Source organism: Nycticebus coucang, chromosome 1 (assembly GCF_027406575.1).
Source record: "Nycticebus coucang isolate mNycCou1 chromosome 1, mNycCou1.pri, whole genome shotgun sequence".
Lineage (NCBI taxonomy): Eukaryota > Metazoa > Chordata > Mammalia > Primates > Lorisidae > Nycticebus > Nycticebus coucang.
In genome coordinates, this window is record NC_069780.1 from 47,317,190 (window position 1) to 47,343,947 (window position 26,758).

Below are 26,758 nucleotides of genomic sequence, written 5' to 3' on the forward strand. Positions count from 1 at the left end.
TTGCAAGAGACTGTACCACCTGTTGAAGGGGAAAGGTCAGGGTGCTGTGATGGTAGCCTCTGGATCCATGACATTTGGGATCAGACAGAAAGTACAACAGTGTACTAAAAATTATATCACTCTGTTGAACTATTAACTTAATATTCAAGAAAAAAGATAAAATTTTAAAGTTATTTTCTCATCTGATTAAGCAATACACAGAAAATCACATTCACATTCTATTGACTGCAGGGGGTAGAGAACTGCTGGCAAAAAATATGAATTTCTGTACAAGATTTTTAAAAATCCACATTAATAATCTACAAGCACGGGTCACTAATTATTCCTAATTATATTTTCATGTATCTTCATGACATTTTTAAATGGAAATATTATCTTTCCTTCTTGTCATAATTTTAAGAATTAAAAAAAAATCAATGACCGGGCGGCACCTGTGGCTCAGTCAGTAAGGTGCCGGCCCCATATACCGAGGGTGGCGGGTTCAAACCCAGCCCCGGCCGAACTGCAACAAAAAAATAGCTGGGTGTTGTGGCGGGCACCTGTAGTCCCAGCTACTTGGGAGGCTGAGGCAAGAGAATCACTTAAGTCCAAGAGTTGGAGGTTGCTGTGAGCTATGTGATGCCATGGCACTCTACCTAGGGCCATAAAGTGAAACTCTGTCTCTACAAAAAAAAAAAAAAAAATCAATGACCTTTGCTCAAAAATAATTTTCTCTTCAGATTACAATGTGAAAGGTACTAATTATGAGCAGAATTCTCAGAGAGTTCGGAACTAAAGAAGGCAAGATGTCGTTGGGGCTTTTTATTTGCCTCCGGCTGTTCACACAATTTGACTTCGATGTTGCCATCACTGAACGCTTCTCCTTTGGTCTCCTCTACTGAGTTTTCTTTCCGGGACAAGTTTGCTTTCTTCTGCGTCATTGTCATTCCAGAATTTCCATGCCTTTGTGCTGGAGACAAGGTTTCTTTTACTATGCAGTAGCAAACTGCAGACAAAACATTTTTTTTGAAGTTTTCATTCATAAATGCATAGACAATAGGATTGCAGATGGAGTTGGAAAATCCAATGATTTGCACGATAGCAAAAACCATCTTGATTGTGACATCATCATATTTCTTCTCAAAATCACCTGAAATAAAGTAATACATAGAAGGCATATTTATTTTAATGAGCGTAAAATAAAACTTCTTTTTATTATCCATCTTTATCAAAGACTTACACGTGTACATGTCAAAGATGTGAAAAGTTCTGAAGACCATTTTGGAAGAGGCATCTGATGTCTGAATAAAAATAACCTTTGTGATGAGTTTCCATTTTTGAAACATCTGGAATTACAAACGTAGCCTGGTGCCCAGCACATATATGTATTAGGGGCTTGATGATTCCAAGTTTCCCATAAATTGGAAGTAACAGTTGCCCTTCAAATGTTCACTTGCGTTACAGAAACAAAATCAAACTGGGAATTATGTTAAGTCTTTGGTTTTCAGAGAGAATACACCAAGAGTCTGACTGAAACCCTCACTATTATTAAATTCATATCGTTCGAGTCAAGATTCTAAATAGGGAACACCCATAGGATGTCACACCTGTCCCAGTGTTCCAATAGTTTAGAGACAACAGAAGGCATAATGTAGGAGAAGATCTCAAAGCCTCTTCTTATCTTCCATAATTATTAAAGATTTCCTCATAGTTATCCATAATTACCTATCACATAATGACCTGGTAATCTTGAAAACACGAAAGGTACGAAATGTTTAATATTTGATTACCACGTGAATAGCAAAAATTTCGATGATTCATTGTCCATTCTAGCAAGAAATGAACCAGAACATCTATCAAATGAGAATGATAAGCACTCACTGTATTCAATCATCATATGAACGACATGGAAAGGTGCCCAGCACACAGCAAATAGAGCCACCACTGTTACCATCATAATGACAGCTCGCTTCTTCTTCCTAAACTCACAAAGGAACACCGTATTGGTTAATTTCTTCTTGGCAAATGTGTCAAGCTTATACAAAGCTATTAAATAAAGTTTGAGCTTTGTCTGCTGAACCAAAATTTTTCAAATAAGTTCCTGAGAGGTTAACTGCGGGCTGATTATCATCTTGAATTTCACATTGATATTACCCTTATCCTTGTATTTCTCATATCATTAGTATCCTTATATTGTCTGGCACTCACAGATTATGTAATTAATCTTTTCAATGAGCCATTTGACAATTTCAGAAACTGAGGCACAGAAAAGGTTAAATATAGGTTAAGTAACTTGCAGATAGCTAAAAAGAGATGTATTTTGGATGAGAATTTAAGCTGGTGACTAAGCTCCTATTAACTTTTTATTAAAGAGCATTCATACCTATGGTGATAAAATATCAATATTTATGAAATATGGGAATCTCTAAAGATAGAATTAAAATTCAAGACTTTGTTATATATCTAAATAATATAATTACCCAGAAATTCAAACTAAGTTTCTTCATTATTCTTGTAAAGGAGATTTATACATTTAAGAGATCTACACTTTTTTATGGTACTTTGGTTTTAGAAAAACCCACATTCATCTCTTATTTCAACATGGTAGCCCTTTCTTCTGAAGAAGAGAGAGAACTAACTCAGCAATGGGTCCCAAGGTGCTGAACGGACCAGGGGCCCCAGTATATTGAGAGGACAGATTTCTTTCTACAAATTGGGCGCTAGAGGTCACTACACACTTGAAGAAATGATAAAAATCCCATCAAAACACTAGACTGTGCCATACACAGTTTTTTTGTTTTGTTTTGAAAAATCATTCAGTGTAGATTATTAATTATATGAACTACAAGTGCCATAGCAGCAAATTGTATTTTAAAATTTCTACGAATGGATAAAATCGGAAAACAAAGCCCTCAGATAAAATTAAAATATTTCAATAATAATAATTTAAAATAAAACAGCATGCTGTGCTTTCCAAGGCTTTTCCTACATAACATGTCAGGTATCTTAGCATCATCCTTGGGTGGGAGGAGGTCAGGATGGATATTATTATGTTGCTGTGTGCATATGAGGAACCGGGACCTTGGAAACAAGACTGATCTATCTCTTATGGCTGGTGTGTGAAGAAAGGAAGGAACTCACATGACCACTGGGTCCTGACACCAGCCCACAGCTTCTCCTACCAATGCCATATTTACATATAGATGAAAAGTGGAGCCATGTTCTACATGCCAAGTCAGTTTCTACCTACAGCTCTAACTTTCCTTTGATGTAAAGCTAGGGCTCTTGTTCTTTTTTTCCATCACACAAAACCTCAAGAATTTAAAGTCAGCCAATGCCCTAAGTATGAATTATGAATGATACTCAGACGAAATTCCCTAGAGGTCCCTGGAAATTATCCCTTCTGGCACAACTAATTAAAAATATTTTAAACAGAGGTGAATATTTTCCTGAAACAGACCTGGCTATTTTGGACATTTCTTTTCCGTGAATAGTTCGAAGCACTGAACCATCCCCCACTCTTTTCTTTATCCAAAGTTCATAACCAATTTTACTGTATAGGACAAGCATCACCATAAGAGGCAGGAGGAAGAGGATGACGAGGATGAAGGTGGTGTAGACTTTCTGGTGCACAGGGCTGGTCCACTCTTCCAAGCAGCAGATGTGTTCTTTTTCATATAGGAAGTCATACTTAATCTTTATAAGAAAAATAATTTGGTTAAAATAATCAGTAGTCATATCAAAGAACCAAAAGCAGCCAAGTATTACTGTCATGTAGTATTTTAAAAGCCTTCTCGAATTTGCCACTGGTACATATTCCAAATGAGACACAATTTTAATTGTTCTCTTGTTGTGAAGGGTGGTTTTTCTTCTTACGTATCAAAGGTCATAAGAGTTTTTTTTTACTACCTTTTCTGTTTTAAATGGAATTCAGGTACATTTTTTATGTTTCTCAACTTTTACAGTCACCAGTCACAAGTTTTCAATTGGCTGAAAGAGCACTATGCTTATGCAAATATAAGCTGAAAAATATTTTGCATTGTATCTTAGCTAATTTAATATTAAATTATTTTGCTTCTTCAATCATTGAAAAGATAGATTTTGATAAGACATCAGACTTCTTCCAGTTGGAAAGTACTGAAAGCCAATCTTGTTACTGCTATTTCATGTTGCAATGATCAGATTGCTTAGAAAGAAATTTTAAAGGTAACTGGTAGTTTTTAAATTCTGAGAGGAATGAAATATTGGGACTTAAACTATTCTAATCTATAAAGACTCAGATTGTTTGCTAATTTATTCATACTATTTCTAATAATATTAATAATAATAGAAAGTGCTACAAAGGGCTCATTTCAAGGACAAACTGAACATTTAAAGCACATTCAAGAGTCACTTCTCCAGGTAACAGAAATAAAAATGAATTTATCAAAACAATTGTCATTTTAGTCATTCTGGAGCTTTCCAGATGAATACTTAGATCTTAAGACATATTTCTGCCCACATTTCCAGCAAATTTTACCTGCAATCTTTTGATGTCAGTTTTTAATGGGGGAAAAGAAGATTTTGGTTATGTACAACTAGGAAGGATAACACTTATTTAAAAATAATTTCAAGAGCCAAACTCCCTGGGAATAGGATGCAAAAATGAAATTTATTCTGACTCCATGTCAGCAGAGCCTATGAGGGCCAACAACCCTAGGGCCCAACATCTCCTAAAGCATGCTAGACTGGTTCACAGAGCCCCACGGACAAGCAAAGACTGCCCAAATGCATGTTCAGATTGTTTATGGGGAGCTACTTCGCCTTCTTTCTTTGCAAGTGTACACTTACATGATACTTGTGTAAAATTCTACTGTCTAATACAGTCTCTGAGGTTGAGGTGTCACACCAGGTCTATATTCCCAGTTCCCCCTTTCATAATCATCTTTCTCCCAACTTACACAAGTTACGTCACTCACCCAATCCAGATCTTACCATGGGGCGCCAATAAATAAATAAATAACGATAATTGGATTTGCTGATGTCAGTGAAGCCACCTTGATGGAGGCATGACAAACCCATGATGGGAGTTTGTGCTTTTCCCTGTCTTAAATATATTTCTTTTCCGAGGAAAGCCTGGCATAGGAAAAAAGGTATTTTGACAAGTGTTGCTACATTGTGGAATTCACATTCTTCATACATGAGGAGGCAGTGATGACAGTTTTAATTTAACCACCTCATTGCTTCCATCACTTGAAAATTGCTAAATACATCATTCCTGAGAGAGCCCAGAGAGGGTTAAGCAGGGCGCGTGGGGGAGACATGCTGGAAGCAGTGGTGCTTTCTATCACCCAGGTGAGAAATCCAGGCTCCCTGCGCTCACCTGCCCTCTCTAATAGAATTTAGGAGTGAGAAGGTGGCTATGGGATTACATATTAATACATTTACTTGACTTGAAAAATAAAAGCAGACATTTTCCTGACAGGAAATAAATCTGGTTTAGCCGATCTGATAACCAGTGAGGACTGGCCTTTGCCAATTAGATTATATGCATTTTCTACAAACAAAATGAGTTATATATTTAAAAATGTATGTAGAGTATATAATAAAATAATTTTATTTTAAAAATATCGATAAATCTGTTCGTTTTCTATGAGTCAGGAATGGACCCCACATCTCAGAACTAGATGGAGTCATTTATAAAAGGGCTCCAGCACCGTGGCTTCCTGCAGCTCAGCAGAAAGGAGCTGGAAGGATGCAGGGTGTGTGGAAGCTGAAAGGTCTTTGTGAGCAGCTGGCTGGAGAATGCAGTAGCAGCTGGAAGTCTCAGTGGGACTGTCTTCAAGAAACCCATGAAGTAAAGAATCGATCATGAACAACAGCCATACACAGAGGGTGCTGAGTCCAGCGACATCTGTCCCTTCCACTCTCTATCCTCCTCCTCAGCTTGTCAAGAGAGAGAGGCAGCCAAATGAAGCCGACCTTCACTCCCTTCACATTTCTAGGCCTAAAATCTATTCAAACCAGGACAACAAAGAAGTTTCAAATTGATTACGAGTATAATTTATGGGACTGTGGTGCCAGACTGGACATTTTAATCATGTAACTAGTTCTTCTTGTGACTGAAAGTGACCCAAGAAATTTTGTTACCTGAATGAATGGTGGAGTTATGGGGCCTGTTCAAGGTTTCATTCATAATATTTTACCAGGAGGACTGAGAAGTCCCCAGATGGCAATTTTGTAGGGAGCAAGGGACAAAATCAAGTTGTTTCCTGTGTTCACGTATGGAATCCAGGCCATTCAATAAACCAGTTACATAAAAAAATCAGGCAACTTTTAAAGTATAGTCTTACTGTAAGGCTTATTTGTTATTGTTACTGATGGATGGTGGCATGGCCAGTAAAATTTTACATTTGCCTATCTCTATTTAAAAAGGTACAAAGGGAGATATCATTTTAAGAAATTATCTTAGGGGCTATGTTGAAAAATCCTAGTGTCTTTGAGAACTACTGTCCATATCAGACCGCCTACCTATACAGGACATGTTCAGTACACCCAAAGGACAGGTTGGGCTGCCTGAAACCCCCTGACAAAGGTGTAGGGAAAGGAGAGAAATTAGATAAGATGGTCTGTGACATATTTCTGATTAAAATTTCAATTTGTCCATGATTAGGAAGCAGGTAAGAAAGGACTCATGAAGGATTATCAACTAGAAGTAGTTGATTTATTATAAAGAAGTAGACAATTTATTATAAATTTTTTCTATAACCCCCCTCCCCCAAAAAAGAAAAACCTAGAGCAGTCATTGAACACCTAAAATCTAACACATTTGAGGACAGTAGAAAAAGCCTACTTGGCCTGCAAGAAAATGTAGAAAGGGACCTTGATTCTTCTTAAGGATTTTATTTTAAGCATTAAAGTCTTAATACAGTCTCAAGAAGAACTAAAGGTCATACAAATTTGCTGTATGCTCTTGCAGGAAGGAAAATGATAATATTTAGGAGGGGTGAGAATACGAACAATACAGTTATCCATCCCAGTGTTGAGTCTACCTCAAGTCGCTGCACGTGCCACATGGGAGATCCTACGATGACTGCCACCAGCCAGACCACACCTGTAAAGACGTTAAAAATCATCAGAATAGGCCACAGCTGAGCAAAATACACCCATGTGTAATTCTCTAACCATCAAGACTCCCTATATTCAAGGCAGCCAGTCCCTGCCCGAGAGCAGGGCAGTGGTCTCCTCCATGGTTCTCACTTCCACTCTTTCATCACCCTCAAAGTTGCTGCTGGAGTAGTTAGTCTTTTTAGGACAAGATTTAAATGTCTGACACTCTTTTGAATGTTCTGTTGCCTGTAAGATAAAACTCAAATTCCTTAGTACAGCCCATGAGGTTCTCTGTAATCTCACTTGCCTCTTCTTCCTTGATTTCAGCCCCAGGTCTTCACACCCTAGTCTTTACTGAGGAAACTGGCTTCAGTCCCTCATCTGGGAATGCACTGTGCTTTTTATGCTTCATGCCTTTACCCTGGATCAGCCATCCCATCCCACTGTCTATTTTCCAGGACTTGACTTAAAAGTCACCTTTTTTAGGGAACCTTTGTATCCACAAACATTTCCTAATAAACTGACCACTAATTCCTTATTGTCTCTAGTGCAGTAACTTCATTGTCCTTACTCACTTCTTCTCAACTTCCTCTGAACTTCTGGAGGGCAAGGACAATGCCATTTGTTTATTTATTTATTTATTTATTTTTGTTTTCTTAAATAAGATTCCAAGGCAAAGTCCTGGCTGTCATAAGGGCAGATCCATGTTTATTGAATGGCTGGATAACTTTAAACATGACAGAAACTGCTCTCTATCATTTCTTCTTAAAATCCAAAGTCCATTTATCTTAAGCACAACATCATGAGAATTATTTTCTTATTTAGAAAACGAACACCTATAACTTCAAGAACCAGGGTGCTCTTTCCAAATTCCATGTCCTCCATGAGTTTTTTGAGAGGAATTGCTTGAATGATGTGCCTTTAGCAAAGAAAAAAGAAAAACATTACATACAGAGAATCAACCAATGAATCTTAAGAGACTAGAATGAGAGCAGAACCAAGAGCCTCAACTTTAATTTTGGGGAAAATTGTCCAGATAAATTCTGCTTGCTCTTTCTATATTGGGTGGACCATTAAGAGTATAATATTGCTTTGGGTTTCAAGGAACTGAGACTCACTTATCCCTAACTAGGGTTTATTTTAAAGAAATACATGAATGGATGCTGCGTATAGAAAATCATCATGATTCAGTAACCCTAAGATATTTACAGGGTTTGCAAGTCTCTGTGTGTGCCTCTCTCACTAACTCTTTCTCTTTTTTTCTTCCTGTGTCCACATCACCATACACATCTATTCTAATCACATATAGTTATATTATGTCCAGTGATTTTTCAAATTTTTAGCATAACTTCTGAGAAATCAAGTCTAGTTGATGTAGTTCATTGCCAACCCTCCTGGTCTCCATTCAGGGATAGAAGAACTAGGGCTAGATCAACATTCCTAAGAATGTGACTACTGCTGGGCGTGAAAGCCTAGAAAGTCTCTCTTGGCTGGAGCCAGGGGTGTAGGCAGTCTCAGCTGGAAGGAACATAGGATATGATAGATAGGGACTGACAAGGCTGGTTTCCAGTGTAACAGAGCTGCAGGAGATATCACGCAACAGTGAAGCACAGTCCCCTTGGGGAGATGAGTCAATTTGATTTTAAAACCAGCTTGTCACCTATGACTTGAGTAGAAACTTCCTTGACTGTCCATTATCAACTATGCTTTCAGATGTTGAAAGCCCCTCCACTTTTCTTTCCTTTTTAATCACTCTCCTCCTCCATGTATTCCTCTCCTCACCCTCTTCCTATCCCACATGCTGTTTTCAGATGTTCTGATGTTGGATGATGTCAATTATTAAAAGCCCAGAGATCTTTGAATTCTTTGTAAGAAAGATATTACATAAACTTGAAAATAACTAACTAAAACTAATATGTTTTTCCCTAATGATTTATTTCAAACTATTAAAAATGAGTTTGGCATTGCAAAGCCTCCAGGGGTTCTTTCTGTAATTCCAGAATCCAATACTGGCTAAATTCTTACAGCAGAAATAAATGTTTACTCATTTCTTCTCAAGTGAGATATCAGTAAAAATTGCTTTCTTTTATTATCACAGTAGTTGCATATAATACCTATGATTTTCTAGCTATTGTAAATTCAAACCACTGTGAAGTCCATTAAGATTTTAAATGGCTCAATTATAATTACTGAAAAGAGAAGTTATTCCATTTTACTGCGCTAGGCAATAGGAGATTGCTTCAAATTTACCATTTATCATGAAGTGTGTGCCTATCATGACTTGTTGAATCACGTACAGTTACAGAAAGCTGAGGACCCAGGAGTGTCTAAAGCAAAATGATGAAGCGGGCAGAATCTGTCTTGGTCTGGTCTTCACTGCTCAGTACCCGTTATCCTCAGCACCCTGTACCTTCTACTACTGTGCACTCACCACCAGGGTGGCTCTGAGCAGCACTCCTTGTTCTCCACTCTTCTAAAAACATTTTCTGCTGCCCTTGTTATCTTAGCCTAGAACTTTCTTAGATGGAAGTTTACAAATTGAATGAGTGTTGGTGTGACAATGGCACTAACAGGTTATCCTAGATCAGCTGAAAGTAGTGCTTAAAAGTTTAAGAGTTAAACTGAAGAATGATATGGAGATTGATAGATTTCACAGTGCTGGAGTGGGTATATAGGAGAGAAGGGCTGGAGGAGGCAAACTCTCAAATTACACTTTCATGGTTTATACGTTACATAAGAAGCTATTCTTCTGGTTTATAAACATGATTCTCTGTGTCTGTAATAAAGAGTGACATTGGCACTGCCCTTGGCACATCCAGTAGCCTCACCTAGCATGGTGAAAGCCCTTCGGTTGGTGTACTGCCACTTCATTTTAAAAGGATGCACCAGGCCCTGGTGCCTTTCCACAGCAATGCAGGTCATAGTGAGAATTTCTGTCACAATGGCAGAACACTGGACAAATGGTACCATCTTACAAATGAAGGCACCTGTGGTAAGAAAAGAGGAAAAGACATACGTCAAAAAGAAGTTTTATTTGTCTCTTTGTAATCATCACAATTCATTCTGAGCCTCCATTCAAAAGTTTCATGACTGTAATTACATTATAGACTGCATTAGCTTAAATTTTAGTTTTCTAACTGGATTCAAAGTGCCTAAAAGCTATATACTTATGTGTGATAAGACAAGAAGAGGCTAAATCAGTATTTAGCCATTGATAACATGTGGGAAAAATCAAAGTGACCTTTGCTTGTGTAAGAGCGAAGTCAGTGTGAACTGGTCTCCCAACATCTATGCTTAACGGCAATCTTTGATTCTTCCCTTTTGTTTCCTTGTCAAGTCATGACAAAGAGATAATTCTTACAAAGATTACCAGATTTCTTATTTTATCTTTCATTCTCCTTTGAATCCCTGTTCAAGACTTTACATAGGGATTATACCATTATATTCTTAACTGAGTTTACTTTCTCTAATGCAATGATTTCAAACTGGTGGCCACTGAGCCAGATTTGGCCTGCAAACATGCTTCATTTGATTTACATAATATTTAAAAATTATTTTGATATTGTCAATCTTTTAAAATGCTTATTCCATCAGTCTAGGTCATTCATCATTATAATTTTTGAGCCTGGTCTGTCACTTTTGCTGTTGAATTCAGAGAATCGTAAACACTGGGAATATGGAGTTGTAAGAGCCCCAAGAGGTCATGTAATTCCAATCCTCTCTTTTCTCTCCCAAATGCTCTCCCAGGCTCTACTCAAAAACAGGTTGAACACCCCTAATCTGAAAACCTGAAATCTCAAATGCTGCAAAATGTGAAACTTCTTAAACACCCACTATAATTAGAACATTCTGTACTCTACCTTATATGAAGAGCTGCACTCAAAACACAAAAAATTATTAAAAATATTGAACAGAGTACTTTCAAGCTATGTAGATGAAACATAAACGAATTTCATGTTTAGACCTGGGTCCCAGCATGAAGATATCTCTCTATATATGCAAATATTCAAAAATCAAAAGAAATTTTTTAAATCTGAAATACTTCTGGCCCCCAGCATTTCAGATAAGGGATATTCAACCTGCACCTCCACAGGAGCCTTCTTGCTGTCACACTCCCACTTCAGGGCTTTGCAAGGCTGTTCCTTGTCTTTGGAATGTTCTTCCCTAAGAAAACTCCCTCACATCCTTCACTGAAATCTTTACTCTAATGTCACTATGATGGGTAATTCTATGTGTTAAGTTGACTGGCTTAAGGGATACCTTAGTCACAGGCCAAACAGTATTTCTGAGTGTGTCTGTAAGGATGTTTCTGGAAAAGATTGGTTTTAAATCAATAAAATGAGTGAAGAAGACTCTTCCTCCCCAATGTGGTTCAGCATTATCCCATCTGTTGAGGCCCTGAATAGAAGACAAAGGTGGAATAAGGGCAAATTTGCTATGTGCTTAGGCTGGAACACTAATCTCCTGCCCTTGAACATCAATGGTCCTGGTGCTCAGGCCTTAAACTAAGACTTGGATCCAGACCATTAAACCTATGGTCCTCAGACTCTCAGGTTTGCAGTGAATCTTCACCATCGGCATTCCTGAGGCTCCAGCTTATAGACTCCATCATTGTGTGAACCAATCCCTCGTAATAAATCTCTTTCTGTATATCTCTATAGATCCTGTTGGTTCTATTTCTCTGGAGAACCCCAACTACTACAGTCACCTTCTCAATGAGGCCAATCTACTCTAACAAAAGTATTTGTAGCACGGTCTGTCCCATTCCCTTTCCATTGCCTCTCACTCCTCATCTCTTATTCTATTATTTTCCCCATAATTATCTCTTCTTTTAAAGATATATACATATTATATAATATATATTTTACTAATTTGCTTGTAATTATTTATTTAAAGTACCCCAACCCCTGCTAGAATATTAATAACCCAAGAACAAAGATTTTTGTCTCCTTTTTTCACTGATGTATTCCCAGTATTCAAAATGGCACACAGTAAGCCTTCAACAAATATTCAGTGAATTGAAGAGAACCAATGAGGTTCTCTTAACCTCTGAAGATACTCCATTTAACTTTGGCGAGGCTTTAACTGAAAAAAAAAAAAAAATGCTTCTAGATTTGTTTCTAGTCTCAGAACCAACCATTTTTTCCAAACAATGGCTCCTTATATATTTATAAGAAGCTTTCATGTCACTCCTGAGTCTTATCTTTTCTAATAATCCCTGCTGTTTCACATTTGATATGCTTTTCCAATATTTCAAAAGGTCCACTAGGGAAGGAAACCCACTATGGACCATGGACCATGGAGAAGGAAACCAACCTTGGTCAGGATGTGGCCTGGTAAAAGCAGAAACTATGGGACTATATTGCTCCCCAGGCCTAAACATTGTCTTCCATGACTGTAACTGAAGTTTATATTAGTCTTTTGAGCTAGAAATTTCAAATGATTAGTTTCTGTTAAACTTGGAATCAACTTGAAAAGAACTGGATCAATTTAATACAAGTTTTTGTTAACCCAAGAACCTCTTACCTCCCATCCTATGACTAAGGGAAAAAAATGTATTTAGAAATCACTCCAGATACACCCTTTCCAATCCTTTTGAAGAGCTCCAAATGGCATCCCAAGAATCAATCTTAACCACTCCCAGTATTTACTACAATTTCCTAATTCCCAACCCTGCTCAAAGTTAGGGCCCTTTTTTGTTTAGAAAGATAATTTAGATGCCAAGTGCAGGAATTTAATTTCATTGCTAATACATTTCACTGTGTTTTGATACTTATTATTCTGTGAATGAATTAACCTGTCTCAAAACCTGCTTTGGATCTAATACTTGAATAAACGAACATGTGAATAAATTATTAATCTGGATATTTAGTTGTCTTCTTTTCTTGTAATTTCATCAAAATGGTTTCTAGTCTTTCAACCAAATTGTTTATAAAAATTATTAAACAGTTCAGGGTTACAGGAATACTAGAAGAAACTTTTTATGAATTGGACATGGATCCGTTATTGACATACTTTAGATATCACTATCCTGAAAAAAAAAGAATTTTTGTTGCCATCTTCACTCTAGTGTTATCTCATTATAGTGTTATCCATCCTAAATATGTTCATCTTGCTTATAATAACAGCATGGGAAACCTGTTAATTGATTCTGATATCAGGATATATTCTGAGCCAGATATGGTGGTTCATAATGCTTATAATTCCAGCACTCTAGGAAGCTGAGGCAACAGGATTGCTTGAGCCCAACAGGATTGCTTGAGACTGCTGTGAGCTATGACATTCTACACAGGGTGACAGAGTGAGACTCTTGTCTCAAAAAAAAAAAAAAAAAGGATACATTTTGATCCTGATCGTCACTTGTAAAAAAGGGATTACGAATACCTCCCTGTCATAGGACCAATGTATTTCAGAAAATGCCATAAATACTTAGTTCAGGATGTGCTCTTTTATCACTGGGTAGCCCAATTAAAATAATTGTGGTAAATTTGGTACCTTTAGAAACTGACCACTAGAGGATATCTATTAATAATTTGATAACTTTATTTTTGCAATAGATACTACAGTTCAAAGAGGTTGAATGATGTGTTCATGTCCACACAGCTATTTGCAGACAGAAGGAGGGCACGGGCCCCACGTTGTCTGACTCCAGCTCCTTCCATGACCTCATCCTCACAGTGCCATGCTGTGTAGCACATGCTTGTCTACACACCCATAAATCATCTGTTTAATAACCCACTTGAGAATTTTGCACCAAGCTGTATTTCTACAATGTCATCTTACCCTTTAAAAAAATCCAGGCAGCATTTGCCCAACTCCTTGCTCTCTGACATTTCTCTAACAGTTTTTTAAGAAATTACTGACAGTGTTTCCTTGATCACATCTCCAAGTTTCTTCACTGTTCTGACATGTTAATTTCCCCAGGATGCAGATCTGAGTTATTTTAAAAACAGGTAGATGATGTTTTGCTATCTACTCACTTATCTGGGATATTTATTTTCGTTCTAACCATCTTTGTCCTTTTTAATTGGGAAATCATTTTACAAGGTCTAAGATCAAAGTGAAATAGACATCAAAGAGTTTTGGTTTTTCTCTGCCCTTCATTAAGTTTCTATATCAACCGACCTTTTCTTTTCCAGGTTCTTGGTGTTGTAATATTTCTGGTATCTCTTCAATCACGCTATCTTTTAGACTTCTGTAATGGGAATTATATAGGTCTAAGCTACTTTGTAAGAATGTGTCCTTCGTGATATTCTTCTCATAAAGGGCAATTTTGAACTGGGATAACCCTTCACTCCCTGCATAGGTACTGTTTTCTTAGGCTGTCCTTCCCTTTTTTCTTACAGGATTATCTGATTTTAATACCAGAGTTGTGTTTCTGAAAGCCTACCTGGAATGGATATTTCTTTTATTTTGATTATCCAGCATCCACTTACATATCTCCTAATGGCAACATCATTTCCTTCCAGAACATTAACTTTCCTCCACTGCTGGCCCTGTGACTCTACTTAGGAAGATAAGGCAGCTATCAGTGAGATCCTCCCTACTATCTGTCAAAAGACTAAAATACAAATGGAAGGGAGCTTTGAGGTGGTGTGGTCACATACTCACCAGATCATGAATGCTAACAGATCATTGCTTAGTTATTGCTGTTGACTTTAAAGCACCCTTGATCACTGCCATTCCTTCAGCTTCATACTGACCCTGTGAGCCTCTAGTATCTTTCTAATATAGCCCCTTCTTTTAAGCTACTTAGCTATCAACTCTTGCATGTAACCAAGTAAACTTATTTGATATACTTCTCTTTACTACCCTTTTCTCTGGAAGGTAGATTTCCTAAAATGTAACATAATATGATCAATGTTCCTTCTGTGTATACTCTTAACTGTAAGGTAAAACAGTCCTCAATCCTACTATTGGAGTTTGCCCCTGTTGCTGCTCCCATTTCTACTATGACTGACTCTTACATAAGAAACTATAATAGTTTTATTTTGCCTACTGGATTGCTTAGGCTTAATATCTTACTGCCATCTATTTCCAACCTAACTTACTTATATAACTTTATTTCCCAAAAGATGAATTTTTTGCTCTTGATGGGAATTGTGTCCACTCTTTTATCCACTCAGTCTCCACTACATACAGAGCAGGTTTCGATGATTTAGAAACATAACACTTCATTACTTCTAAGCATGGTGCAATTGTTTTCAATTTGGGCAGTATTTCTATTCACCCTGGAGGGTAACAGTGACTTTAAAAAGGATTCAATTGGAAAGGATAGAATTGAAAAAATAGAGTATTTGTACACAGAGAAGATGAAAAGCGTTGTTTATTGATATCTATCTATCTATCTATATACATATATATATGAGTGGTCCCATAAGATTATAAAGAGCAGAAAAATTCCTTTTGCCTGGTGACATGGTAGCCATCATAATGTTGTAGCCCAATGCATTACACATGTGTTTTTGACAATACTCCCTTCTAGTTGTATAAAAGGATAGCAAATATATAAAGTACATAATAAATGATGGTTACTGGTTTTAAAAAAAGCATTGTTTATTAATTTAGAAAATGGTGTAATGAGCTATAATTGCACAAAAGTACCCAAAGACAATAACCACTCTGTGAAGAATTCGTTCCAAGATTGTTGAAAAACAATGTGAATAGACGTTTGCAGTTTTATGAAAGATACGCTATACAACCACTATTTGAAATACGGGTCTAACATTATAAAACCATCTGGTTTATAATTACCTTACTCTCATGTACCAAACACTAACTATATTCAGCACTCTATCCAACTCTGTCTCAGTATAGCCTCTAAGTTTCCAGTTTTGTCCAATGTTTTTGTTTGTTTTCCCAATGTTTCTTAAGTAGCTGCCAGTGAGCGCATTAACCAAATCCTGAGTTCTATTTCATTCCACTCAACCACATTGTATAGAAGATTAGGGATCAAATTAAATATAGTCGATAGGAGAACTATTGCACAAGTGTGGCTGAGATCCACACAAAAACAGAACTATGGAATTCTTCACCCAGAAAAGCCTCTCAGAGATGAGCCCGGAGAGTGACTTCCATCACTGTTCCAGAGAGCACTGTATTTCTATTATAGGAGCTGCCTACAAGGTGGGGCCCGGCCCAATGTGAAGAGGGAGAGACGGTCCAAACTCCAGCCCTGCTTCAAAAGAAGCAGCTGCAACTGCATCTAGTTTAATTTACTATAGCTCCAGCATACAAATCATCTGTAATTTTAAAGAAAATGTTCTAAAACCCCAAAGTGGATGTATCCAATATACACTGGAACATCTTGCCAATTTAAACTGTACAGACCAAAGAAAAGAACCATAACTGCTACATATTTTAACACAGATTTGTGACCTGCTTCTTTTCACATCTAAACCCTCCTTATAATTACTCCTGTTTAGCCTAAGATTATTACCAAGCACTCTAGAAATTATCCTACATCTCAAGAACTTTCCTCCAATGCTCTGTTTGTATAGCAGGAGATAAAAAAGAACTTCATCATCCAGGGGGAAGAAAACCCTGGGTTGGTGCAAAGGAAAAGGCATGAGAGGAGGCAGAAGGAGCTTTGGCTTCTGCAGAGTAAAGGGAAATGGAGAAAAGTCCTACGGCTGCCAGGTGCCAAGAAAAAGAATTGATACAGGATCCGTGTACAGTAGGAAACTTCTAAGTAGGAAACTTAGAAGTGAAGAAGATGAGCCATTATTCTCTAGGATTTTTTCTAGAATCATGAAAGGAAACAGAGCTACCCAGCTGGCCCTGAGATAGGACACTTACCCTACAGTTTAAATATGCACCACAGTTTGTTCAACCATTCATCCACAAAGGACATCAGGGCAGATTCCAGTTTTTGACTGTTACAAATAAAGCAATTGTTCATGTGCAGGTTTTGGTGTGAACACAAGCTTTCGTTTCTTTGGGATAAATGTCCAAGTATAAGTTCTGAGTTATATGGTAATTCTATATTTAGAAGAACTATCAATTTTTTTGCCTGAATGGTTCCAGTCTTGCTGGCAATGTGTAATTGATCCAATCTCTCTATATCCTCACCAGCATTTGGTGTTGTCCCTATTTTTTATTTTCGCCATTTTGATAGCTGTGCAGTGGTGTCTCACAGTGGTTTTAATTCACACGTCTCAGATGGCTAATGATGCTGAACAGATCTTATGTGTTATCTGTGGTCTTTATATTCTCTTTTATGAAATGTTTCTTTATGTCCTTTGTCTATTTTCTTTTTTTTTTTGTAGAGACAGAGTCTCACTGTACCGCCCTCGGGTAGAGTGCCGTGGTGTCACATGGCTCACAGCAACCTCTAACTCTTGGGCTTACGCGATTCTCTTGCCTCAGCCTCCCAAGCAGCTGGGACTACAGGTGCCCACCACAACGCCCGGCTATTTTTTTTGTTGCAGTTTGGCCGGGGCTGGGTTTGAACCCGCCACCCTCGGCATATGGGGCCAGCGCCCTACTCACTGAGCCACAGGCGCCGCCCCCTTTGTCTATTTTCTAATTGGATTGTTTGTCTTTTCACTATTGAGTTTTAAGAGTTCCTTATGTATTCTAGATTCTATTCTTTTGTCAAAAATGAGCTTTATAAATACTTTCTCCCAGTCAGTAACGTGTCTTTCCATCTCTTCACATGAGCCTCCACACAACAAAGGTGTTTAATTTTGATGAGATTCAATTCATCAATTTTTCCTGTTATGCACTGTGCTGTGTCAGGTAAGAAATTTATGCTTTGCCCTAAAGATTTTCTCTCTCTCTCTCTCTTTTTTTTTTTTTTTGGAGACAGGGTCTCACTTTGTCATCCTTGGTAGAGTGCCATAGCGTCATAGCTCACAGCAACCTCAAACTCTTGGGCTTAAGTGATTCTCTTGCCTCAGCCTTCCAAGTAGTTTGGACTACAGGCACCTGCCACAACACCAGGAATTTGTTGTTGTTGTTGTTGTAGTAGTTGTCATTGTTGTTTGGTAGACCCGGGCTGGGTTCAAACCCACCAGCCCTGGTGTATGTGGCCGGCGCCCTGAGCTACAGGGGCTGAGCCTCATATATTTTTCTAAAAAGATTTATAGTGTACATTTACATCTGAGTCTACATTGATTTAGACTTTGTAGTATGTGTAAGGTGTGATACATAGTTAGTGGGGGGTTTGTTGTTTGTTCTGGCCTGGGAATATGCAGTTGCTCCAGCACTGCTGTTAAACAGGCAATCTTTCTTACCATTGAATCATAACATTGTCAAAAATGTCTTTTGAACATATTTGTGTCAACCTAGTTCTGGGTCCTCTATGCTGTTCCATCCATCTATACCTATTCCTTCACCATCACTACATTATCACGATTACTTTATCTTAGTGAGCTTTTATATTGGGTAGAGTGATTCCTCTCACTTTATTCTTGATTGTCTAGATTGTCTCAGCTATTCTAGGACCTGTGTCTATTTATGTGAATTTTAGGATAAACGCTTCCACATCTGCAAAAATCCTTACTGAAATTTTGGTAGGCATTATATTAAACCTATTGATCAAGTTTGGGAAAGTTGGCATCCTTACTATGGTGAATCTTCCCATTCACAAACACAGTGTGGCTCCATTTATTTATGTTTCCTTTGGCTGCTTTCATCAGCATTCTGTAGTTTTCTGCGCACAGAACCTTCACATGGTTTGTTAAGTGTATACCTAAGTATTTCATTTTTTTTTTTTTGGAGTAAAGTGAGTGGTTTTGTGCTTTTCATTTCAGTTTCTGCATCATACTTGTTAACATACAGAAATGAATTTGATTTTTTGTGTGATTATTCTGTCTCCTGTAACCTCGCTGAACTCACTTATTTTAGGTGTTTTTCATAAATTCCTTGGAATTTTCTACACAAAAAGTAATGTCACCTGTAAGTAGAGATGGTTTTATTTCTTCCTTTCCAATCTGTATGTCTTTTATTTATTGCCCTTGCCTCCCTTAGTGGCTTGTACTTTAAGCGCTATTTTGCAAAACAGTGGTAAGGAGCAGATATCCTCACCTCATTCTCAATCTTAGAAGAAAAGCATTCAGTCTTTCACCGTTAAGTATGATGTGAACTGTAGGCTTTTCACCATTAAGGCTGATGTGAACTTGTAATGTTCTTGAAACCACCCTTACAAATTAGTAATGGGGTGCAAGGCAAGAACTGTGGTAAGGGCCTAGCTAAAAATAAGGCACACACCCAGTGAAAAATAATGATAGTAATTAGCCACTGTCCCCTGCTACTCTGGAGTTACATAGCTGGTGGTCATAAAGATTCTTAGCTTTCTCCATAGATAAAATTGCCTTTTTGGAAATCTAGGGGTAGTTTCTGAGATATCTTATAGAACTTGCATTCTGGTGGATTGGCTGACCCACGTAGACTGGTGGCCCATACCAAGGAACTGACTCAATTGGTCTTGTGACTTCCCACCCAAGAACCTTGTTCTGCCTTTCAGGGAATTGGCTGACTCACCCAGGCTGGGGCCCATACCATGGGACGAATGGTTCTACCCTAAACTCGGCCAATTAGCAGACCCTCATTACCTAACCCTCTCCCAGAAAACTATCTTTAAAAACTTTGTCTCTCAAATTCTCAGGGAGGTGGATTTGAGAAATTCCTCCCATCTCCCCACTTAGCGATATGTGGAATTAACAACTCTTTCTCTGCTGTAAACCCTGCTGTCTTGATGTATTAGCTTCCCCTTACGCAGTGGGCAAATGAACTTGGCTAGGCAGCCACACTCATTTCAAGTTTAGGATGTTCCTGTATATTACTAACTTGCTCAAAATTTTTATCATAAATGAGTGTTGAAATTCATTAAATGTTTTCTTGTGTCGATTGATATGATCATATCATTTTTCTTCTTTAGCCACATGACATAATTGATTACATTGATTTTGGAATGGAGTACTGAGTACCCTTGCATGTCTGGGGTAAATCTCAGTTAGTCATGATATATAGCATTTTTTAGACATTGTTGGATTCTGTCTGCTAATATATTGATGATTTTTGTTTCTGAAGAGATTAATCTGCAATTATTTTAATTGTACCACTTTTGTCTAGTTTAAGTGTCAGAGCAACAGAGACCTAAAGGGTAAATTGGGAAGTGTTCTCTCCTACTGTGTTTTCTGGAAGAATTTGTACAAAATTCATGTTAATTCTTTTTTAAATGTTGGGCAGAATTCTCCAATGAAACCACCTGGGCCTGCAAGTTTCTTTTTGGAGAGCTTTTAGTTCCAAGTTCAATTTCTTTATCTCTTCCTCTAAAGAATATTCTTTATCAAAGAATTATGAGCTCATAGTTAAGAAGGGCTACAATGAAAAAGAATATGTCTCTGCTTATTCCCTAGCAGACACTTGTCCTGTTTTGAATTCTTTTGCTGGGTACATTCACATCTCTAAATAAACTGCTTTATACAGATTTATTTATTTATTTTTTTAATTTCAGATTACTATGGGGTACATATGATTAGGTTACATAGTTTGCTTTTTTTAGGAGTGTCCTTTACCCAGGACATGTACAATATACCAGTGCAATTTACTGATTTCAGATGATATATATATTGATTTCCTTTAGGATAAATGGGCCTTTGGTTCATTTATATTACCTTCTACCTCTGCTTCTCCAGAGCTTCTAATTTTCTTATAGTTATAACATCCTCTTCAATAACTTCTTTGGGAAAGTTTGCAGGCGTCCTCAAACTTTTTAAACAGGGGGCCAGTTCACTGTCCCTCAGACCATTGGAGGGCTGGACTATAGTTTAAAAAAAAACAAAACTATGATCAAATTCCTATGCACACTGCACATATCTTATTTTGAAGTAAAAAAACAAAATGAGAACAAATACAATCACACTGCCTCATGTGGCCGTGGGCCGTAGATTGAGGACCCCTGTTGGGGGATGTATTTCTTAAAGTCTACCATGAGCTTTCCGCTATATCTGACTCTTAGAGTGAAATACTGAAGTCATCGTCACAAGTCTCTCAACTGCTAACAGTTTATCTTGTTCCTGCTTTGTAAGGTGATGATAAGGTCATCTCCCTGCTTCTCTCCTCCTTTTCTCCCTTTCTTCTTTCTCTGAACTTCTTTTAACTGCACCTTTACATTTACTCTATCAAGACTGCTGGCTTTTCATTCTCTTCCATATTTAAGTTGTCTTCTCTTGGCCTACATTTTAATTGTAAAAGACTAAAATCATAAACAGCATTTTAATTATCATAACTAATATTAACTACGAAGTCAATATTTATGCTCTAAATATATTTCATTTTCTGTGATTTTATAGCCAAGATCCTCCTGAATTTACTTATCTCTCTAAAGTCTGCCATATTAGTTTCCTTTATATCTGGGCCATGACTTCTTACAGAGTATTTTTCCTTATTTCTTTTTTCCTAGAGTTTCTAGTTAGAGGAAGAAACATGTACCCCTTACATCACAGAATAGTGGTTTAGTCTATGGGCTCTAGAATTGGGCTGTCTTGGCTTGTATCATGAGTCCACCACTAGTTCTCTGCATGATGCTAAGATGCATTACCCTAATTGCACTGAGTCACCATCATCATCACCAGCATCATTATTTTATATAGCTTACATTGAAACTTTAAAAAAACCCATATATACTTTTAAGAATCAATTCCAGTGTTTCTTCTTTTAAGACTTTCTTCTAGAAGAACACTAACTTACAATTTTCATTACTGCAGCCTTATGTTTTATTTTGTTTTTAACGACTGCTGTACAATTGCCATCTTTAAGTTGATTTTCAATGGATTTTTTCCTCTGGTACCTTTAATTTCATGAATTTTTATTTCTTTTTTTCAGCCCTGTTTTGCATGAATCATTTGCAAAATAATGAAGAAAGTAAGAAAGTAAACATTTTAAAATGGCTATAGCTTGAATTAAATTCAATATCGACTTCTTTTAGAATGTTGAATATCTTAATTCATTTTTAGCATCCATTGTTGGTGCTAATCTGTCTATATTTTCAGTCTGATTTTTGCTCCCTTATAAATATCCTGGCTTACTATTTGAAAGCTTTTATTGATTTCTTTGTAATTAGAATTCTAAAATGTTTTGGGGAGATGTTTTGAAGGATGCGTCACTTTTCACTCTCTCCTTAGCACTGTGTGTGCCTGTTACATTGAATGACTTCTCATTTATTTATTTCTGTGCATTTTATGAAGGATTTGTAAATCCCATTAATCTGCTATTGAGATTCCTGGATTGACTCTTCTCTGTTTATATCTTTTGTTTATGTATTTTTTATTTTTATTTTTTTTGCAGTTTTTGGCCAGGGCTGGGTTTGAACCCGCCACCTCTGGTATATGGGGCCTGCGCCCTATTCTTTTGAGCCACAGGCACCGCCCTTATGTGTGTTTTTAAAATTTTCTTTGTGTATTTGTTCCATATTATGGAGATTTTTTATACTTTGTCTTCCAATCCCTCTAATTTATGTATAATTTCAACAATCATATTTTTACTTTGAAGAGATGTTCCCTGCCCTTGTGTCTTTTTAGAGGTGCTTCCTCTTGATTTGTCAAGTCAATATCTTAAGTCCAGACATCCCCCAGTTAGGATGAGAAACCCATTCTTGAAAGTGAGAACTTTCTATGTGAAAATGTGTATCAGTAGCCTAGTTTTAAATGCCAAATTAAACCTCCAACATACTTCCTTAAGTATAACCAAAACACAAGAAGATTATCATTTAAGATCTGTGAATTGTTTCCTGATTACAAAACATTTAGAATGGCTGTTGTCAGATGGTTTATGTGCACGCTGCTCTGTATCAGCAACACCCATGATGTTTACAATTTTCACAGAGTACTGTAAATATGGTTTCCAACCAGCACACAGTGATTAGAATTTGTGTTAGAAAAATGCAGGTAAAATTTGCAATAAAGATGGGGCAATGAGATGATCTGTTACTTATGAAGAAAAGTAGAAGTTTGAAGAAAGTTGTAAGGGGAGGAAGGTTAAAGTGTGGTCATTGCCAGTGGTGGTAGAGAGTGATCATCATTGGTGAGTTGGGTGGCAAAAGGGAAATTTAAGGCAAACTATAAAATACAGAAACTGGCAGAGATTCTCTATCAATTTCATTCTGACGTAGGGACTTCTGAATAGCTTGGCAGGGGAGGTAGCTGTTACTTTAGAATGAAAAGCTACAGAATACAGCTTTACTTACTCTCCTCAAGACTATGTTTATAGAAATCTTTGCATGGTACTGTAGAGATATCAGGCAATCACAGTTCACCAAGTTTAAAGATAATAGTTCTTTTTCTTTTTTGCCCAACCTAAATTTTTATTTCTAAACAGAAGAGGATTGTGGATTTGACTTCCTTATTGTGAGTGAACACGAAACAGGTAAAGTCTCAATCTTTCTTTAAGGATGCATAATATTCCATGGTGTATATATACCACAATTTATTAATCCATTCATGGAACAATGAGCACTTGGGCTTTTTCCATGACTTAGCAATTCTGAATTGGGCTGCAATAAACATTCTGGTACAAATATCTTTGTTATGATGTGATTTTTGGTCTTCTGGGTATATACCTACTAGAGGAATTATAGGATTGAATGGCAGATCTATTTTTAGATCTCTAAGTGTTGTCCAAACATCTTTCCAAAAGGAATGTATTAATTTGCATTCCCACCAGCAGTGCAGAAGTGTTTCCTTTTCTCCACATCCACGCCAACATCTCTGGTCTTGGGATTTCATGATATGGGCTAATCTTACTGGAGTTAGATGATATCTTAAAGTAGTTTTGATTTGCATTTCTCTGATGATTAAAGATGATGACCATTTTTTCATATGTCTGTAGGCTGCGTGCCTGTCTTCTTCAGAGAAGTTTCTCTTCAAGTCCCTTGCCCAGCCTGCGATGGGATCCCTTGTTCTTTTCTTGCTTATACGTTTGAGTTCTCTGTGGATTCTGGTTATTAAATGTTTCTCGGAGACATAACCTGCAAATATCTTCTCCCATTCTGAGGGCTGTTTGCTTGCTTTACTTACTGTGTTCTAGGCTGTGCAGAAGCTTTTTAGTTTGATCAGGTCACAGTAGTGCATTTTTGAAGCTGCTTCAATTGCCTGGGGAGTCCTCCTCATAAAATACTTGCCCAGACCAATTTCTTCAAGGGTTTTCCCTGCACTATCTTCTAGTATTTTTATCGTTTCATGTTTTAAGTTTAAATCTTTAATCCAGTGAAACTCTATCTTAGTTAATGGTGAAAGGTGTGGGTCCAGTTTCAGTCTTCTACAGTTTCCCAGCCAGTTCACCCAGCACCATTTGTTAAATAGGGAATCTTTTCCCCACTGAATGTTTTTAATTGGCTTGTCAAAGATCAAATAATGGTAAGTAGCTGGATTTATCTCTTGGTTCTCTATTCTATTCCAGACATCTACTTCACTGTTTTTGTGCCAGTACCATGCTGTTTTGATCATTATCAATTTATAGTATAGTCTGAGGTCTGGTAGTGTGATTCCTTCTGCTTTGTTTTTATTTCTGAGTAATGTATTGGCTATTCAAGTTTTTTTCTGATTCCATATAAAATGAAGTATTATTTTTTCAAGAACTTTGAAGTGTGACAGTGGAGCTTTAATAGGGATTGCATTAAAATTGTATATTGCTTTGGGTAATATGGACATTTTAACAATGTTGATTCTTTCCAGCCATAAGCATGGTATGTTTTTCCATTTGTTAACGTTTTCAGCTATTTCTTTTCTTAGAGTTTCATAGTTCTCTTTATAGAGATCTTTCACATCCTTTGTTAGATAAACTCTCAAATATTTTATCTTCTTTGGTACTACTGTGAATGGAATAGAGTCCTTAATTGTTTTTTCAGCTTGACTATTGCTGGTATACATAAAGGCTACCGATTTAGGAATGTTGATTTTGTAACCTGAGATGCTGCTGTATTCCATGATCACTTCTAAGAGTTTGTTTTAGAATCCCTGGTGTTTTCCAGGCATACAATCATATCATCTGCGAAGAGCGAAAGTTTGATCTCTTCTGACCCTATATGGATACTCTTGAATGCCTTTTCTTCCCTAATTCCTAGGCCTGCTTTTCAAAAAAACTGCTTGTGATTTTGGTGTTCTACCAACTGTATTTGGAAAGTAGCTTCAGAGTTGTCCTATATATCATTTTTCTTAGAATGATTTATTGATTTTGAGGACATAAATGATTCCTCTATATACACAACCTTAAAAAAATGGTTGCATTGAGCAATACATTAACTGTAGAAGTTAGAGGCTTAAAAGCCAATAACAATTTCACTGGGAATATATCAAATGAGGAGACATTCTTTCGGATAGGGCTGTACATACAAAAATACTAATTGGGGGGGGAGGAGACAAGATGGCTGACTGAAGCCAGCTTTCCACAGAGGCTCCCGTCCAGAAGGAGAGTTAAAGGACAAAAATTCAGCAAGTAACCTGGTGGATTTGAGCTGCACTAAGAGAGAAGGTTGTAGAACGCACATCAACCCCACTGAGGCGAGCTGCGACCACAAGGATACAAACAAAAGGTACAAAATCCATCACCAAGCGGACGGGAGTCCCCTCCCCCATGGGAACGGCTCAGAGTGCCCCACAAACAACCAGTCAGAGTTCAAAGGTCCTCCCACTACACTCCCTAAAAACTGGACCTACCTCCCCTACTAGGGTGCCACAGCATCCTCCTGCCAGGCATAAAACTGTATAAACTGTATATAGTCTCTACCTGGAATTCTGAGCTCCCAGCACTCCCCTTCGCTCACACTGGGGTCTGGAGGCCAGTCCTGGTTGGTCGGCGGAGACGGGACTGCACCGGAGTGGCAGTTCCCTGAGGCACAGTCTGACAGCCATCTTTTGGTGACAATACGGCCAGGCATAAAACGGTGTAAAGCTCTGTGTGTTCTCTGCCCACAACCCCAGGCTCCCAGTGCTCCCCGCACTTCCCTCTGCTGTCGCTCCAAGGTCTGGAGGCCTGTCCCCCAGGGGTCCAGACTCTTGGGCGATTGTTCGAGGGGTGTAGACAGTGCTGGGCTGCAACCTATCGGTGCAGACTCTGGGGTATGGGAGTGGAGAGAGGACGGTTGGCCAGAGGGGAGCTACACCAGAGCGGCCGTTGCCTGAGCAATAAAGCAGCGGCCCTCTTTTGCTAGCAATATGGCTCACTACCGAATATTCTGAGCCACACCCCCTGTCTCCCTGGGCAACCAGAGACTCTGAGTTTGCCTGAGGCAACATAAACTTGCAAACCAGGGTGGGGCTAACCCAGAGGTCCGCTTTACTAAACCTAAGACGCACCTGGCCCTCAGGGGATCATCAGCCTATAGACAATACAGGAGCAAAGACAAGCTGATTTGGAGCTCAATTCAGCTTCTCTTCTGCAGGGGAACTACAGAGTTGTTCAGTTCTGTTCTGTCAGTAACATTAATCAGGGGCAAGACTGGACCTGAGTGAAAACCCCTCAACCTTCATCAAGTGCCCGAGGTTGTCAGGTCTCACCTCCTCCTGCTGGAGAGAGGCAGAGCGCAGCGGCCTGGCAGACTTCCTTGTGATTCAGGCAGGTACAAACTCTTGGAGTACCGATTCACTACAGGCAACTGGGTGAGCCAAATGCAGGGCTATCAGTGACTGGATGTGAAGTGGTGCAAGGTGGGGAAGGAGGCAGCAACCTTCCCAGACTGATTTATTGG

At 38.0% G+C, this 26,758-nt stretch overlaps 1 protein-coding gene across 1 annotated transcript in view; it reads right to left on the minus strand.

Moving 5' to 3' along the window:
- Positions 1–737: 737 nt before the first annotated feature.
- Positions 738–26,758, minus strand: part of QRFPR (pyroglutamylated RFamide peptide receptor) — a 59,702-nt gene continuing 33,681 nt past the window's right edge. Inside the window, exons 2-6 of the mRNA XM_053597490.1 lie at positions 9,897–10,055; positions 7,011–7,072; positions 3,440–3,675; positions 1,861–1,958; positions 738–1,129 (exon numbers count right to left, since the gene is read on the minus strand). Of these exons, the coding sequence (XP_053453465.1) occupies positions 738–1,129; positions 1,861–1,958; positions 3,440–3,675; positions 7,011–7,072; positions 9,897–10,055 (947 nt within the window). The remainder of the gene's footprint in view (positions 1,130–1,860; positions 1,959–3,439; positions 3,676–7,010; positions 7,073–9,896; positions 10,056–26,758) is intronic.